This window comes from Phalacrocorax aristotelis, chromosome 4 (assembly GCF_949628215.1).
Source record: "Phalacrocorax aristotelis chromosome 4, bGulAri2.1, whole genome shotgun sequence".
Lineage (NCBI taxonomy): Eukaryota > Metazoa > Chordata > Aves > Suliformes > Phalacrocoracidae > Phalacrocorax > Phalacrocorax aristotelis.
The window spans coordinates 75,895,804-75,911,941 of record NC_134279.1 but is presented as its reverse complement, the minus strand read 5'-3'; the positions used below and the strand labels follow the sequence as shown (position 1 = coordinate 75,911,941).

At 42.0% G+C, this 16,138-nt stretch overlaps 1 protein-coding gene across 1 annotated transcript; it reads right to left on the bottom strand.

Annotated features, from left to right (window-relative positions):
* Nucleotides 1–703: 703 nt before the first annotated feature.
* On the bottom strand, nt 704–15,608 carry LOC142056729 (uncharacterized). Its single transcript, XM_075092076.1, has 11 exons — nt 15,451–15,608; nt 13,647–13,763; nt 11,759–11,863; nt 10,895–11,014; nt 8,243–8,392; nt 7,295–7,432; nt 6,756–6,872; nt 5,722–5,829; nt 5,201–5,314; nt 4,763–4,876; nt 704–2,054 (listed from the first exon to the last, which is right to left on the bottom strand). Exons 1-10 carry the CDS (start codon nt 15,513–15,515, stop codon nt 4,771–4,773), a joined length of 1,140 nt encoding a protein of 379 aa, XP_074948177.1. The 5' UTR covers nt 15,516–15,608; the 3' UTR covers nt 704–2,054; nt 4,763–4,770.
* Between the last annotated feature and the right edge of the window lie 530 nt (nt 15,609–16,138).

Sequence of the window (16,138 nt, the reverse complement as noted above, 5' to 3'; positions counted from 1 at the left end):
CTCTGCACAAAATAACTTTAGCAGACCTCAAACCTTACCTGCTCAGTATCATTCCTTTCCTTGTGCTCTCATGGTTTGTCTAAGCATACAGAACCTGGATTAGGGAATAAATCTGCCCAAAATTTAACCGACACAGGCAGGTTGGTTATTCTAGTTCTAGTCTAAGTATCTTCAACCAAGAAATATAAGATCTTTTAAGGACTGCTGAATTACAAATCCTATAGATTTGTGTCCATAAATCCACTGCGGGCCCCGACCATCACAGGCGGAAGCTTAAGGGCTCTGACAGCTGAGCTTAAGTATTTCATGACTGCCTACTCCTCTCACCTAGCAGCTCCATCCTTTCCAAGGGGACACCTTTCTCACAGCAGAATGTGTCCGGGGGCTTCAGCTGCTCCCTTCCACTAGATTACAATGCACTGAATAGAAGTTCGTGACAAGATATCAAAATACAAACTGGGGGGTTCAACACAACCCAAGTTGTACTGCCAACTCCCTACATGAGTCTGATTTAGTCTCTGAAGAGTCCTCCTGCCTCCTTTTAGCAAGGACTGAAAAAAAAAAATCACAAAAAAACCCAAAACAAAACCAAACACCAAACCCCCAAAATAAACAAAGCACCCTAAAACAAAGGGCTACCAAACCCACATATTCCTTTTATAATGAAACTCTGACAACACAACAACAAAAGCAGACTAACAGGGATTCTTGAAGTCTTTAATTCTTCTGCATAAAGACAAAACACCAAAAGTGTAACACATTCCCTTATTTACAATCATCATAAATCACATGGAAGCATGCACACTGGAACAACGAAGTTCTAAATATTAGTTCTTTAAAAAAGTCCTGTACAGATGCATTCCTTGTATACATACCCTCCATGCTCTGCAGTGCGTGACCGAGCCACCCTTGTGCTGGGACACTACCAAACCCCATGCCTGAGCATGCCTGGAAACAACATTTTGGAAGGCACAGGGAGTTTTTTCTGGGGAAGCAACTTGCTTCCAACTTCAGCAGCACTATGGGCTTTTGGCCCGTGGTTACACGGCCAGCCCCACAGTAAGGCTGCTGTGTGTCATCCCTGGCACTGCCACAGTTCTGCAGCAGCCTTGTGAAGAGCCAAACTGAACTACTGTGAAGAGACAATTCCCTGCTCTAATGTTTGTATCCCAGTACACACTACGTAAAATGCCACAAGGACTGTCAAAAAAAAATATCTTGTAATTGGCACATGAATCGGGTCTAAACTCCACTGTAGCCTCAGCCCTCACTTTGACCTTCTGACCACAGTGCCTGAGTGAAACAAAGGAGAGCTTATCTCAACACCATGACCTTAGCCTTAACACCCCATGCCCAAGAGCAGCTCCAAACCTGCAAATACTGCTGCTCACCTCCAATTCCTGTAGGAAGAGCAGTCACTGAACTCATCCTCTTATACTCTCAGCAGTAGATTGGCTCTTCGGGTCAAGCTGCAACACACATAAGAGTAAAATCCAGGTATTTAGGCTGTGTTGCTGTTCACACTCACCCCTTTGAAGAGTGAGCTGATTTTGATAAGCCATCTACCTTTCCTTTCTCTTCTCTCACTAGGTTTAGGCAAATGCTAGCTTAATATCTTATCTCAGAGAACAGTAAATAAGCCAAATGGACGATCACCCAACTCAAAAGCTAAGAATAGCTTGTCTTTAACAACTGGAGAAAGGTGGAAATTATCTACATTATTTTGAAGCTGTTCTTCAGGTTGGATGTACAATTCTGGTCCAGTAGAGGAAACGGGGTTTAACTCCTTGATATTGGACCAATTCACCAGCATAACATTAATGCACTCCAAGAAGCACGATCTCCAAATGGCAACACCAGGATCCATCAGCTGAAGTAGCCTTTACAATAAGATGCACATGGCATCTGCCAAAGCAGGTAAAGCAGAAACATTCTCACAAAAGCTTTAAGGAACATCCATCATCATCATCATAGCACAGACTTAATGAAATCGAAGTTTTACGCTTGAGACAGAGCTTGCAGAAAACAATCTATCCTTAAAGATCTGGAGAAACCTAAACAAAAAAAGTAGAAAACAGCATTTTATAAATATGATATATTTAATCATTAATAGCAAAGCATTTAGTATCTTAAGCTGTAGTATTACAGTAGCAGTAAATGGAACACAGTACTGCATACGGTGAGCTTAAGGCACAGTATAAAAGGCAAAGCCATACCATCCACACTAAAGAAAGTTACAGATAGTATAACATTTCAGCACGTAAGTTATTGGAAAAACAAAGGGAAGACTACACACCCTGTACTCTAAAGTATTTGTCAAAGAGGAAATGAAGTAGTTAAGCCTATCTTTTCTAACCCCTCACCTTTCCACCTATACGTCGTTGTCAATTCATAAAATACATTTTTCTCTCAATTCTAATTAACCTGCCCTATCTTAAGTGTCCTGCTAAGTTTTTTCTTTCCTTTAAAAAACAACCAGATATATTCAAAATTATAGACATTTAACCAGGCTCCAAACAGCATTTATTTTTCCTGTTTAAGACAGAAATTTTCTTTTAGCAAAAAGGTGAGTGGTGTGGAGTTCTACAATGTAACCCTTGGTTTTCAAGCAACATTCACTTTCCACAGATAAAGTTCCTCCCATTTGAAAGTTAGGGCTCATCAAACCTAAACACCATGATTAAAGGCAGTGTCTCTGTTAATATTGATCTTTGCACCCCAGGAAACCAGTGTTTTGCTCCACAGAGAAGCATTTAATTCACTTTCTCTTACATGTCACAAAGATAGTACTCCTCACTAGAGACAAAGGCAATTGCAAAGCAGCTAAATATCAACTGACTATGTAGAAGACCAGAATAGAATAGAATCATTCAGGTTGGAAGAGACCTCTAAGATCATCAGGCCCAACCATTAACCCAGCGCTGCCAACTCTACCACTAAACCATGTCCCTTCGTGCCGTACCTACAGATCCTTTAAATACCTCCAGGGATGGTGACTCAACCACTTTTCCCTGGGCAGCCTGTTCCAATGCCTGACAACCTTTTCGGGGAAGAAATTGTTCCTAATATCCAGTCTAAACCTCCCCTGGTGCAACTTGAGGCCTTTTCCTCTCATCCTATCGCTTGTTACTAGGGAGAAGAGACTGACACCCCCTTCGCTACAACCTCCTTTCAGGTTGTTGTAGAGATAAGGTCTCCCCTGAGCCTCCTCTTCTCCAGGCTAAACAACCCCAGATATCCTCCTCAGGAGACTTGTGCTCCAGAGCCTTTACCTCCTTCGTTGCCCTTCTCTGGACACGCTCCACCACCTCAATGTCCCTTTTCTACTGAGGGCCCCACAGGGGCACTATCACCTCCCTGCTCCTGCTGGCCACACTATTCCCGATACAAGCCGAGATGCTGTTGGCCTCCTTGGCCACCTGGGCACACCGCTGGCTCATGTTCAGCCAGTTGTCAACCAGCACCCCCAGGGGCTTTTCCTCCAGGCAGCTCTCCAGCCACTCCTCCCCAAGCCTGTAGCGTTGCATGGGGTTGTTGTGACCCAAGTGCAGGACCTGGCCCTCAGCCTTGTTAAACCTCATACAATTGGCCTTGGCCCATTGATCCAGCCTGTCCAGGTCCCTCTGCAGGGCCTTCCTACCCTTGAGCACATCAACACTCCTGCCCAACTTGGTGTCATCTGCAGACTTACTGAGGGTGCACTCCACCCCCTCATCCAGATCAGTGATAAAGATATTAAACAGAACTGGCCCAAGACTGAGACACTATAAGGCTCTTATATGCTCATGTGAGAAAGACTCTCTTAACTGTGATGTACAGATGCATGCTTCTTTTACCTGCACATTTCACCTTATGTTGATTGCACATATGCTGACTGTAAACCTCTTCCTCTTTCAGTGCAGATCTTATGCGACTGCACCGGTTTCCAAGGATGATCTCAGACTATATCCCTATTCTTCAAATCATTCTCTGTCACAGGTGAAAGTCCTTCTTCTTCAATACTTCTATATACAAAGAGAGACTAGATATTTTCAAATATTGAATTAGCACTTTAGAAAAGCGAATCCATATTAAGTCTTATTCGTGCTCAAAGATTTTAAGTTTAAAAAAAAAATATCAATAAAGTCAAGAGAAAAACCATTAGCACAATTTTTAAAAGCTCTATCTTCATTTCCACATATTGTTATAATTTAAATCCCAAGTATCGTAAAACTAATTGTGTGCCATATTCTGAATGAGTTTTATTACGCAAAATATTCCAAGGTGACTGTTAAACAGACATTTATATCATAGTCTGTAATATTTCAGAGCCTGCATTAAACGTAGATCAAAGATAATCAAATTACACAAAAGACTATCTGCTAGTAAAAGCTGTTTGACTCAAGATACTACCCGTCCTATTAACGCACCACAGGAATCTGAAGTCCAAGAGAAAATTTTCATTGAAACCTACTGCTGCAAATGCAAAGTTGTGACTTCATCACAAAAATACTAAGAGGCAGAAAAGCTGCTACTGAAATAATTAAAAAGACTGGCATTTTTCATTTGGGTGATAAGATAAAACATGTTTCCTGGCTGAATGGGCAAATATTTCAATTTACCAAGTCTGATGTATTAGATCTTTTAATTAAGGTGCTGCATTAAACAAAAAAGGATGGGATAAAATACAACTGATCTGCTTGAACGGCTGGATTCTGTTGAACAACACTGCATACAGGCTGCTGAAACAGAGTAAGTGAAATAAGTAGTCAGATGAACTCACCTCGGTATTTAAATTTTTTTCCTCATTATTCCATCTTCAGCACTTGCACTTCCCCATCCTATTTCAGGGTATTCTGACTGATGTCCTTCCAATAAACTGCTACAAAGTTTGAGCCTACAGATTAAAAAAACAACCCCGAAGACTAGGTGGCTTTATTATGGTAACCTTTTTTTTCCTATTACATGCAGCTACAACCTGCTATTTACTCTATTAGAGTAAATAGAGTATTAGAGTATTAGACTATAACATGAAAACATAAAGACAGAATTTACCATGCAACATATAAATACTGGACAACACATCCCTAAGAAGAATAGTAATAATAAAATAATCCATGTTTATAATAAAAGCTTGGATTGAAATACAGGAATAAGGCAACTATGCTTCCAAAATAATACATAAAAAACGAGTCCCTGACTGAGAAGCTGCATTTTATACCTCTCCAGCTTGCAGTCCGTATCTCTGCAAGTTTTGCTGTCAGGCAGAAAGAAGTTGTTTTTTTCCTGTTTCTGATTGTTCCATCCTGAAGAACAACTGGCTGGAACTGGGTCACTGCATAAAAACAAACCGCTATCATTATTGTCAGCTACAAAACAACTTAATCTCTCAGGAGACAGAAGCTTTCAGCTCCTGGGCTTAGCAACTGACAGACTAGCAACAATCACAGGGACCAATTCCGTAAAATGCCATTGCTTTCCATTAAGACAAAGAGAGCGAAAGGTGCTCAGCATCTTCCAGCATTATTTAATGGCAGAAGCAGCAGAAAGCAATAGATGGAGAGTCAGAGTGGGAAAAGCCAAGAAAACTCAAAGAACAAAACCACCACCAAACATACCACATGTTGGAGGAAGCGGGGCGGGGGAATTGTATTAGACAGTGAAGGAAAAGGAAAGTAAAAAAAACAGAGGACACCTTCACAGCACAAGCAATAAACAAAAAAACATAGTAATCATTATTACCTTGTTATTTCTATACCATGTTGTACTGTCATTACTTCATCATTTTCACCAAAGGCTTCCCACTCTGAGCACTTTGAAAAAGCCTCCTGATGTCCTGGTTCAGTAAGACTAGAAAGAAAGTGAAATGGTCTAAACCATGGACCTTTGTATCACAGTTCCTCTTAATTCTTCTGAAGATAAGGGGGGCTAACTAGAAAGGAAAAAGCCACACCTGTATAAGCATTTTTACTAAGGTTAGTGAGAAAAGCCTACTAAACCCCAAAAAACTTAAATCATTGTTCCAGTTTTCATGTGGTTCTGACAAAACCTCTATGGAGTTAAACCATGCTCTCCTCTACATAGCCTATAATTTCTCATTCATGGGAAGACTTCTTATGCAGCAGCTAGGAAAGGGGGGAAAAAAGGAAACACGATTAAGACCAATCGCTAGAGAAGTATTTTAATTCCTGAACAACTCAGAATAAAGAAGGTGTTAGCCTGAAAAACCCTACCCTTCTGTTACCCATTTTGAACATTAACTTCACGCTGTCCCAGTCTCACGCTGGGTAACTAATTCCTTGTTCCAACAAGCATTTTCTTCCATACCATCTTTCATAAAGCAGGGAAAAGCTTAATCAAAATACACAAAGCTTCTTTCACATCCCTTCATGAACACATGTTCTCTGTAATATCTGTAGCAAACTTATCATGGCAAAAATTAAACAAGCAGCAAGATTCAGTATTCACTGGCAGACTTATATTTCAGATTACAACCTCTGAAGCAGAAACCAGGTTCCATGAGAAATCAAGAACAACACATTAGTGTTGCCTAAATCTACACCAAATATAACCTGCTGTATCTTCTGATACTGAAGTTTCTTTACCTTTGCAGTGGACCATTGTAAATATTTGCTGTCATACAACAGTTCCTCATTAACTGCACACGTATGTAGATAAAATTAAAGCTATTAACAAATGGAGGGATAAATATGAGCCATATTTCAAAAGTTGGTTCATAGTGTCAATGAATCTCCATATGGAGTATCATTTCGTACCTTTCCAGTGTGTGGTACATATGCATGTAATGGGTTTTGCTCTTTGAAACGACAGAGGAGTCAGAATTGTTTCTTTTTCTGCGTTTCCATACTGGAGAAGAATCCGGAGAACAGGAACTACAAAAATAAGACATAGATCTTATACATATAACACTTCAACTCAGTTTAAATGCTTATCAGAGTTCTACAAAATCATGGCACATGCTGTGAGGTGAAAAACACTGCCTTTTTCTGCTGTTAATCATGCAATTCTATAATGCCGGTGATTTTTCCACATTCAATGCTCTGTACCAGTGATGGACTACATTCAACAGCAAAAGTGCCAAACTCCAGATCTGAGCGTTAACTGCCCTCCCTCATTAAGCATCTCCTAAAAAAACCTGACAGCATCAGCAAGTATTGAATTATTTCAGTCTATAATATAGTCTGTAAGTCATAAGTCTCTATAATCTGTAAGACTTATAAGTCTGTAAGTCCTACTTTCTGACTACAGTAATACAATATTTCAATGAGTTAACGACAAAAGTTTTCTCTCATACCTCTCTGGTGTGTAGTCAGTCTGTCTGCATTCGTCTTCACACTCATTTCTCTTCTGCTTTTCATCAAATACAAGGGAGCCAGAAATGTCCTGATCTTTGCAGAACGATTCCTGAGAACTGCCTGAGGGTTCTGTACTACTAAAAACAGAAAAGAAAAAAAAGGATTTAAAATACTACCCATCTTGCTTACCACTCCAAGCAGGAGACAGTTAAGCTGCAGTAATAACTAAAGGTTCATCTCTGACATTCAAATGGTGCAAAGAACTGCAGCTCCCACCGTAAGGCAATTACAACACAGTTAAAACTATTTACACAATGCAGTTACAGAGCTAATAGATTTCCATTCTTCTTCTCCCAATTTACTAGTCACAACCTTGTAAAGTATTAGGTGGTGTCAGTTAGTGGAGCCAGCCTTGTTAAAGAAATTCAGAGTTCTGAAAAGATATTAAAAAAAATCCATCTTGAACACAACTGCCACTCTCTTGCAGAGAACACAGAAATCTCTCTCCAAACTTCTTACACTTCTCAAATCCTCTAACATGTTTTTATTGCGGGAGAAAGCTGGTTCCACTGACATCAGAAAAAGGAAAGATGGAAAGGTTATCAAGGTCAAGGAACAGTAATCACTGAATTTCTGCTTATGTCTATCCCTTTCTAGAAAAATCGCTTTACCTTGTGCTGACCAGCATAAACACACAGGGGAAGGGAGTGTACTACTGCAGACAGACCAAAAGCCTTCTTTCCCACAGTGCCTTACTGGAGATGAATTTAGACTAAATAATGGGAGTACCTTGAAGACTAACTGAGCTCAAAAGGAAACCAAGGGCTTCAGGGAGACTCCCATTTCTGAACCTGATCTCTTGCTCTCAGTTAGGAATGCTCTAAAGGAAACTGGAAGTCCTCCTATGAAGCAAGAGGCACGAGCTGACTTAATTCACCCATACACACACTGGCTGCAGATCCCAAGTTTCTTCGGCAGGAGGATCCCAGGCATGCAGTGCTATCTTCCACAGCCTGATCTGCTGGTCCCAGGATCTACGGCTGTACTTCTTAAATTTGTTGGGAGTTCTAGGATGAACTCCTGGTATTCGCTGATTCCTGTAAATACATGGTAATGCTTGTATTTCAGGACATGACTTTAATTCTTAAAAAAAAAATCCTCAGTCCATCAGATCACATAAGCATCAGTAGCCCAATAAATAAAAATTTCATATTTTTAAACACTTAACTGAAATGGGTATATTCTAAAATAGAGTCAAGAACAGACCACACAAGCAACAATTAACAATAACACGGTGAATCAGATCAGAGGTTCATCCAGTCCAGCACCAACAGCTACCAAAAGCAGATCCCTACTGGCCACGGACAAATATGAAACAGAAGCAGCATAACTTACATCCCTTCAGCAGTATCCTAGTCTCCAGCTACTTCTATCTCAGTTTTCCTGTGTCAGGTGCAGTTTGTATTTAGTATTATGCTGAGTCTGGCTGGGTTGGAGTTAACTTCCTTCACAGCAGCCCCGGTAGTGCTGTGTTTCAGATTTATGGCTAAAGCAGTGCTGATAACACACTAATTTATGGCTGTTGCTGAACAGTGCTTGCACAGCTTCCAGGCCTTTTCTTCTTCCCACTCTGCCCTGCTCCCTCCCGTACCCACTAAGTTCAGGGTGAACAAGAACTTGAGAGGGGAAACCGCTGGGACAGCTGACTCGTATTACCCGAAGAGGTACTCCATACCATGTAATGTCATGCTCAGCAATAACAAGCAGGGCAGAGGAAGAAGGGGAGGAGCTTTCCAAAGCGGCCACTGCTCAGAGACTGTCAGGGCACCACTCTGCTTGTGGGAAGTAGGGAGTGATTGCATTTGCATCTCTTGCTCCCCCCCCTTTCTTTCCTTTACCTGTTAAACTGCCCTCACCTCAATCTGTCGGTTTTCCAGATTTTGCTCTTCCTATTCTTTCCCCACCCCACTGGGGAGAGGGAGGGAGCCAGTAGCTGTGTGGATACTCAGCTGCTGGCAGGGGCCAACCCACAAGTATCTTCAGCCAACTTTTATTTTGCCACTGTCCATACATTACTAGAATTCCAGCAATCCCCGTTGCAAATAGCATTTGTCTTCTGGGAGTACAGAAAACAAAGTACCCACATTCTCTGGGTAAAAAGTAAATTATATATATGCCTTTCCACTGAATCCATGCTGGGCACACACTATAACAATGGGGACCACCCAATGGCTGGAAGTGCTGTTTCTCAGATGGTATCCCAAACCCAGATCCTGACCACCACAGAATACTGCAGAGCTCACTCAAAATATATCTTCAGCACAAAATAATCCCGTTTAGTCCTACCATACTGGAGACAGCTTTAAGCCTGGGGGTGGGGAAAAAACATGTTACAATAATGTTTTAAATCACACAAAGTACCTATTCTCAAGTGGTTCCCCTTACCAGCTCCAGAGATCAATGTACTCAGCCATAACATCTGTTGTAAGATCAACAGATCCCTGCTAAGGAAGAGTATTGTAAATTATCCCATTAAAATGCCACCCAGAACACTTTTTTTTAAGTTTATCCCATGCTTTTTCTGAACGTTGTTCTCACCCTTCCCTATTCTCCACCTATGATTTAACTGATCACAGCACAGCTATGCAAATGGGAGGCATCGCCATAAGGCTATCTGCAGTCCTACCACTAACGACAAAATACCAAAAACCAAAACCAAAACAAAAATCACAATTCACAAAGCAATCCAAGACTCTCTGAAGAAAAAAGTGTTACTGAAGATGCGATCATGATATTGTGAGATACCTGTGATCATTTATCATATACGTTGTTTATTTTTAGTCATCTAGTCTAATCTTTCAAGTTTTGCTCAACAAGCTTGCAGTGTTCACTGCACTCAGCAGATAATTTTCACAACAGACTCACAGGTAGAATCCACAGAAAGCCAGCAACTGTAAGCAGCAAGCCATTTTGAGAAAAACACCTCTAAAATACACCTCAAAACAAAACCCAAGAACACAGATGCACACCCTCACATTAGTGCAGACTAGCTTCTGAATCTCAATAGCTCTGCCATAAGCAGAGGTCGGTGGCTAAGAAATCTTGATTTAAGTATCACAATTCACAAACTCTGAGTGGAATGACAGAGAAAGCAAGAAATCCAGGTTTTGATTTGTTAGTTACTGATGAATTACTGAAGACTGGTTTCCCTTACCAAAACTTAAATACAAAGCTTTATTCAAAGCCTCATTCAAAGTTGTAATTTCCTGGTATTAACTAACTTGACACTGGCCTAGCAACACAGTCACCAGAAGTGTCGCAGGGAGCTGATTAATAAGGAATTTATTTAAAGTACATTTGCAGCTAGCAACAGCAATACACAAAGAGAACATTTAGCTTTAAATTTTCCCAAATTAAATTTGCTCGTATGCAGAAAATACCTGGTTTCTCTTTAACAAAAATAAATTGATTCAAGTTTTCTTCTTTTCTCCACTTACTGTTCATATAATTTTAAGAGGACTAAAGCTGTGTGCTGACCTACACACACATCAGGAACAAATAAGAGTTTATTTGGAAATGCGCAACACAGTGCAACTTACTTTGGAACTTCTTTAATGTATCTGTCATATGCAAGGGTATTCTTTCCAAAATTGATCTGTTTTTGTCTTCTTCTGAGAACCACTTCATCTGTTTCCCTTTCAGATGGATTAGCATAATCACTTGAAACAGAATTTAAAAATAAAAATTAGAATTAAGATGAAAAGAACCTTAATAGCTTTAAAACAAGTTATATAAACATGTGCTCTAGAACTGCATGTATTCTTACTCTGGTAGGCAGGAAGCACAACTCTTACTTGACCAGTTTACTGAAGTGAAAGTTGTGCTAACCAAATGAATCATTAGGACAAGAAGAGTAGGTTTTGAAAGCTCATGCAATTGCTCAGGTTTGTAACAAGTAAACCTACACCTGAGGGTACTCATGCTAACGCTGCCTCACTAGAAGCTTATAGCTAGTCCTACAGCAAGGAAATCAAATAATATGTGATTATTACAAGTGTGTGTAACAACTCCCTACCATAAATGTGAAAAAGTTTAAACTCTATTAAATGAAGATGGATAATATAAAGGAGGCTAGCTTGAATGATCTAATAGACATTTTTCTCTCCAAGACTTGATGGCTGGTTTTCATTTTTCCTTTCACTATTACAGTATTTTCTCTTATGGGAAGTTGTAACTAATATGCAATTTAAGCTGAGAAAGGAAGAGAACCTGCAATAATCATACAAGTAGCTTTTGACATAAGACTTCTCAGTGCTACTCTCACCTCAAGGCTTTCATCAGGCTTGATATGAAACAGCTGGCTGTGTTTCAAAGGTTGATTAATGCATATAAAATAGTCGGAGATCATCAGATGGCTATTGCTAAAACTAACACAATAATAATAATAATTCTTCAATACCTACTTTGTCTTTTTTTTAGTTGATGTCCTCATTGTTTTGCCTTCTTCAATTCTACTTTCCCAGTCAGGGCTACCAGAAAGAGGCCTAGATTCTTCTGGTGTTGAAGAGCTGGAAAATAATGGGAATTCAACATGAACATTTGTTGCTTATAACGTATTTAATGAGCAGAAACATTAATTGTGGACAAAAACAGCTCCACAACCATAACACTGTGGGCATGCTCCTATCCTATTTCAGTTCAAAATCAAACAAATTGAAAGATTTCAGCTCAAGCCACCTTCAGTAGTGATGTAGGATTATCAGCCTTACTTTGCAGGGAAAGAAAATGGTCATGAAGTGAGTTTCATGCCAGAACATAGACCTGACCACCTCTTAAAATACTCCCAGCTCAGCCAGTGTAAATGCTTCTCTCTACTAGAGGACCTTCTCAATACTGCCATTCCACCAAAGACCACAACCCATGAAATTACTCGAGGCAAAAATCATCAGTGTAGTCACTGCTCCTTGTCATCAGCTAAGGACTTCGTGAAGGACAGAGAAGATGCTTACGATATAGAAAAATGCCCATCACATCAGCAGAACTAACATTGTGCCAGGCACCATCATATCCCAACATATCATTTCAAGAATGTAAACTCTGCTGTGTAAGGCCAAAAAGGGACTCAGGAGGCTCTTACTTAAATAATCAGTGGGATTACTGATGTTCTCTGAGTGAAGAAACACTTACCAGGTTCCTCATTAAGTTAAAAAAGATAATAAATGAAAACTATATAATGCTGTAATAATATGAAGGACTGAAAACTTCTCCTTTCAGTCTGTCTGCTTCTTTCAGTGTTAATGCCTCCACATTTAACATAAGTAATACAGTAGATTTAGGTTATAGTCTTACTTTCCCTAAGCAGTTTCACGTTGATCGATGAGATTACCATCCATGCTGCCAATGTCATTTTAAAACAACATAAAGATTCCACACTAAGAAGGAACATATTTCCTCAGCAAAAGAGAAATACAAAATGCTGCTAGCCCATCCGGTTCAACTCACAATCATAACATAGCATTAGTATCTTTTATGATACCAAAGACATAGAAAACACTCCTGAATACGAGGTCTTTCCTAAGCTCTTCAAAAGATTCATTTATTAACTGAAGCAGTATTAAATATGTCATCAGAAATGACAATTGCCTTCATATAATGTAATACTCAGAGACGTATAAATTATATAAAAAAATGTTTTAATGTGCCCTCAGTAGAATATTTCACCTCTTCTAACTTATCTTCTACTGTTTTCTGCACATACCCAAGCACTCACCACTTTTTGTACTTCCTGTCAGACATTAAGATACTGATCTCAACCACTTCCTCCACCTGAGGTCTTAAGTCTAGAATATCCAAAAGCAAAGCAAAATACTCCTAGAACTACCTACAAAATTTGATCTCATTAAAAAATTGTACTGCACCACCAAAAAAAAAAAGGTATTTATTCAAAACTGTAGCACAGCTGAATATACTGAGTGCACTGTCAAGTGAAGAGACAACATCATGGTTCTTCACGCACCTAAGAATGTGCAAGCAAAGCATAAAAAGTAACAGCATATTGCTTCAATGAGAGTTTTATACTAATGTTGAAGATTTCAGCAATAAAGGGCTTAAACTACTGCCTCAGTATATACAATGTCTCTCTTTCATATGAAATACTGACTAATATCAGGGCATGTATTTCAATTAGCAAACTAAATGGTCTACCCTTGCATAATGCAGAGAACATTTGCTAACTCTGTGCTACTGTATTATTAGAAAACATTTAATTTAATCACATCCAAGGTTTTGTGGATTCCTAAAGAAGACTGCAGCAAAGTGAAGATTTAAACAAACTTCACGTTTATTCCTTACCTCTCCAGCCATTGGTCTAAATGTCTACAGTGATATTCACCAAATGCCAAAGAATCTGAATCATTCCAGCTTCTACATTCCTGTTCTTGATGCCAGCAGTGTCGATGTCGTACAGAACTAGAAAATAAGAATTCTCATCAGAAATCAAGTCACTGGTAGTCACTGAACATTGCCTATACAAAACAAATATGGACAATCTCAGCGTCATCATTTATAGTTAGAAAAAGCTCATTTGGCATAGATATGTGATTTGTGTCAACTTACTCATTCAGGCAACACTAACTTCACAAAGGTGTTAGACAATGCAATTGCTAAGAACAAAAAGGGGAAAAAAACCCACTGAGGACTGACACCAGTGTTTATGGAACTGCTGACATGTGCCAACATTCATAGACCATCCGCTGACAGCAATGAATTATTTGACATTTATATTCTATTCTATCCAGCACTAAACTCATGGAAGAGGCAAATACAGAAACCTCACTTCAACACAGGAAAACAGAATGTCTAAGGAGAATTTGGTCAAATGTTTACGTGGAAACAATTTTACACAGGAAATTCTTTACTAGACACTGCTGTGGAGTCCTTACAAGCAAGCATAGGACAAGGAGCTAGAGTGAAGTGCTTGCAACATGCTGGGCAGACAGCCAAAGACTGCTAAGGATTAAGTTATCTATACCTTCCTCCTTAGTTCTGGCAGCTGTAACACTAACTGTAAAATGATAGGTTACTAAACAAAACACCATCACAGCGTTTACTAAGGTTAGACCTGGCTTCTGGGCTAAGGACCACACCTGCAAATTAGCCACCACCCGCCTGAGAGATTGACCCTATACTGCAGGCTCCACACAGTAAGCATACTGGTATTCTGATGTGTAAGTGAGCAGCAAACATGCTGTTCTGTATGTGCGAGGTCTCTGCACTTTTTAAGACAACAGAGAGGGAAGGAACGTTTTTGTTTTTTTAATCCTGGATTAACAACCTATGTTTTCCTTTCCTTCCTCCTCCGCCCTGACTGGCTTTGGGAGTTTCCTGCTCCCAGAGGGCTCAAAGTTACTGAGACACAGAACAAACAGCTTACTCATAACTGTGGATCTAGGCAAAAGGACGCTTTCGACACACTCTGTTTTTGCAAACGCAGTGAACAGATAAAACCTTTCTCTAAACACCTTCAACAACAATTACTCCATTTAAAAACTTGAAACAAACCAAAAAATAAAAAAAAGAAAAAAACACACCTAGCATGCCTTAGGTACACCACTATCTGAAAAACTAGGGGAAAATGCTAACCGAAAATTATGCCTTTTCGAAACATCCCGGTATCTCTCCATCTGGAGAGCTCTGCCCTCGCCGCCCGCCCCAGCGTCGGCCTGAAAGCAGCCCAGTGACCCCCGGCCAGGCTCACGGCGGTTCACCCGAGCCCACACGCTGCTGCCGGGGCTGCGGTGCACCTCCCGCCCCGAGCACACCCTTCCCCACGGCCCCCAGAGACCACCGCAACCCCTGAGAGGAGGCTCCTTCAGACAGGGCGGCCGCCCCGGGCCGCAGCAGCGGGAGCCTTCAGGGGAGGGCCGCAGTCCGCCTCCTCCCGCTACCCCTCGCGGGTACCGGGGAGGAGGAAGCGGCTGAAGGCGGGGAAGAGCGAACGAAGCCCAGGCTGCGCCCTCCCCCACAGCGCGTACCCTGGGACGGACAGCGCCACACCCCCGCCACGCCCACACACCGGAGCCCCGTCCACAGACGCCCTGAAGGAGCAGTACCCCGCCGCGCCCCAGCCGCCCCAGCTCCCCGCGGTCGCCCCCACCTGCGCAGCCCACCCGACTCCCCGCCGCCGGCGCGGCGCGGCGGGCCCCGCTGCCCGCCGAACATGGCTGAGGCGAGCAGCACTGCCGCCGCGGAACATGGCTGCGACCGCAGCGCGCAGGCGCCGCCCTCCCTCCCGACAGGGGGCCGCGGAGGGCAACGCGCAGGCGCGGCATTCCGGCCGGGCGGGGCGGGGGGCGCGCGTGCGCACAAGGTCCCGTGAGGTGGGTTTGAGGGGGGGCTGAGGAGCCCGTGGCGTCTGTGAGGGCGGAGAGGAACGTGTCCCTCCTGCTGGAAACCCCTCAGGGCGGGCTGAAGGCGCTGGGTCCCGCCGCCCCGGCTGCCGCGGGGCGGTAGAGTGTAGCTTCCCTCACGCCCTGGGTATCATTTCTCTCAGGGCCTCTCCCTCGCCCCCAGCCAGCCTGGGGGGTGGCGGGAGCCCAGGCCCGCCCCGCTCCGCGCCGCGCCCTGATCCAGCCAAAGCCCGGCTCCGACGCACAGCGTTACCGCACTCGTCAGCCGAGGATTCGGTTTTGGCCAAGGTAGTCTTGGCTTAGATCTGGGGAGATAAATCGGCTCAGCAGAGCAGGTCGAGGCACCACAACGGGCACTCGAGAGAAAGGTGTCCCGCGTTTCATACCATTAGTGAACGTGCTAGGTTGCTCTGTTCCCTGTGCTTGTCAACATAT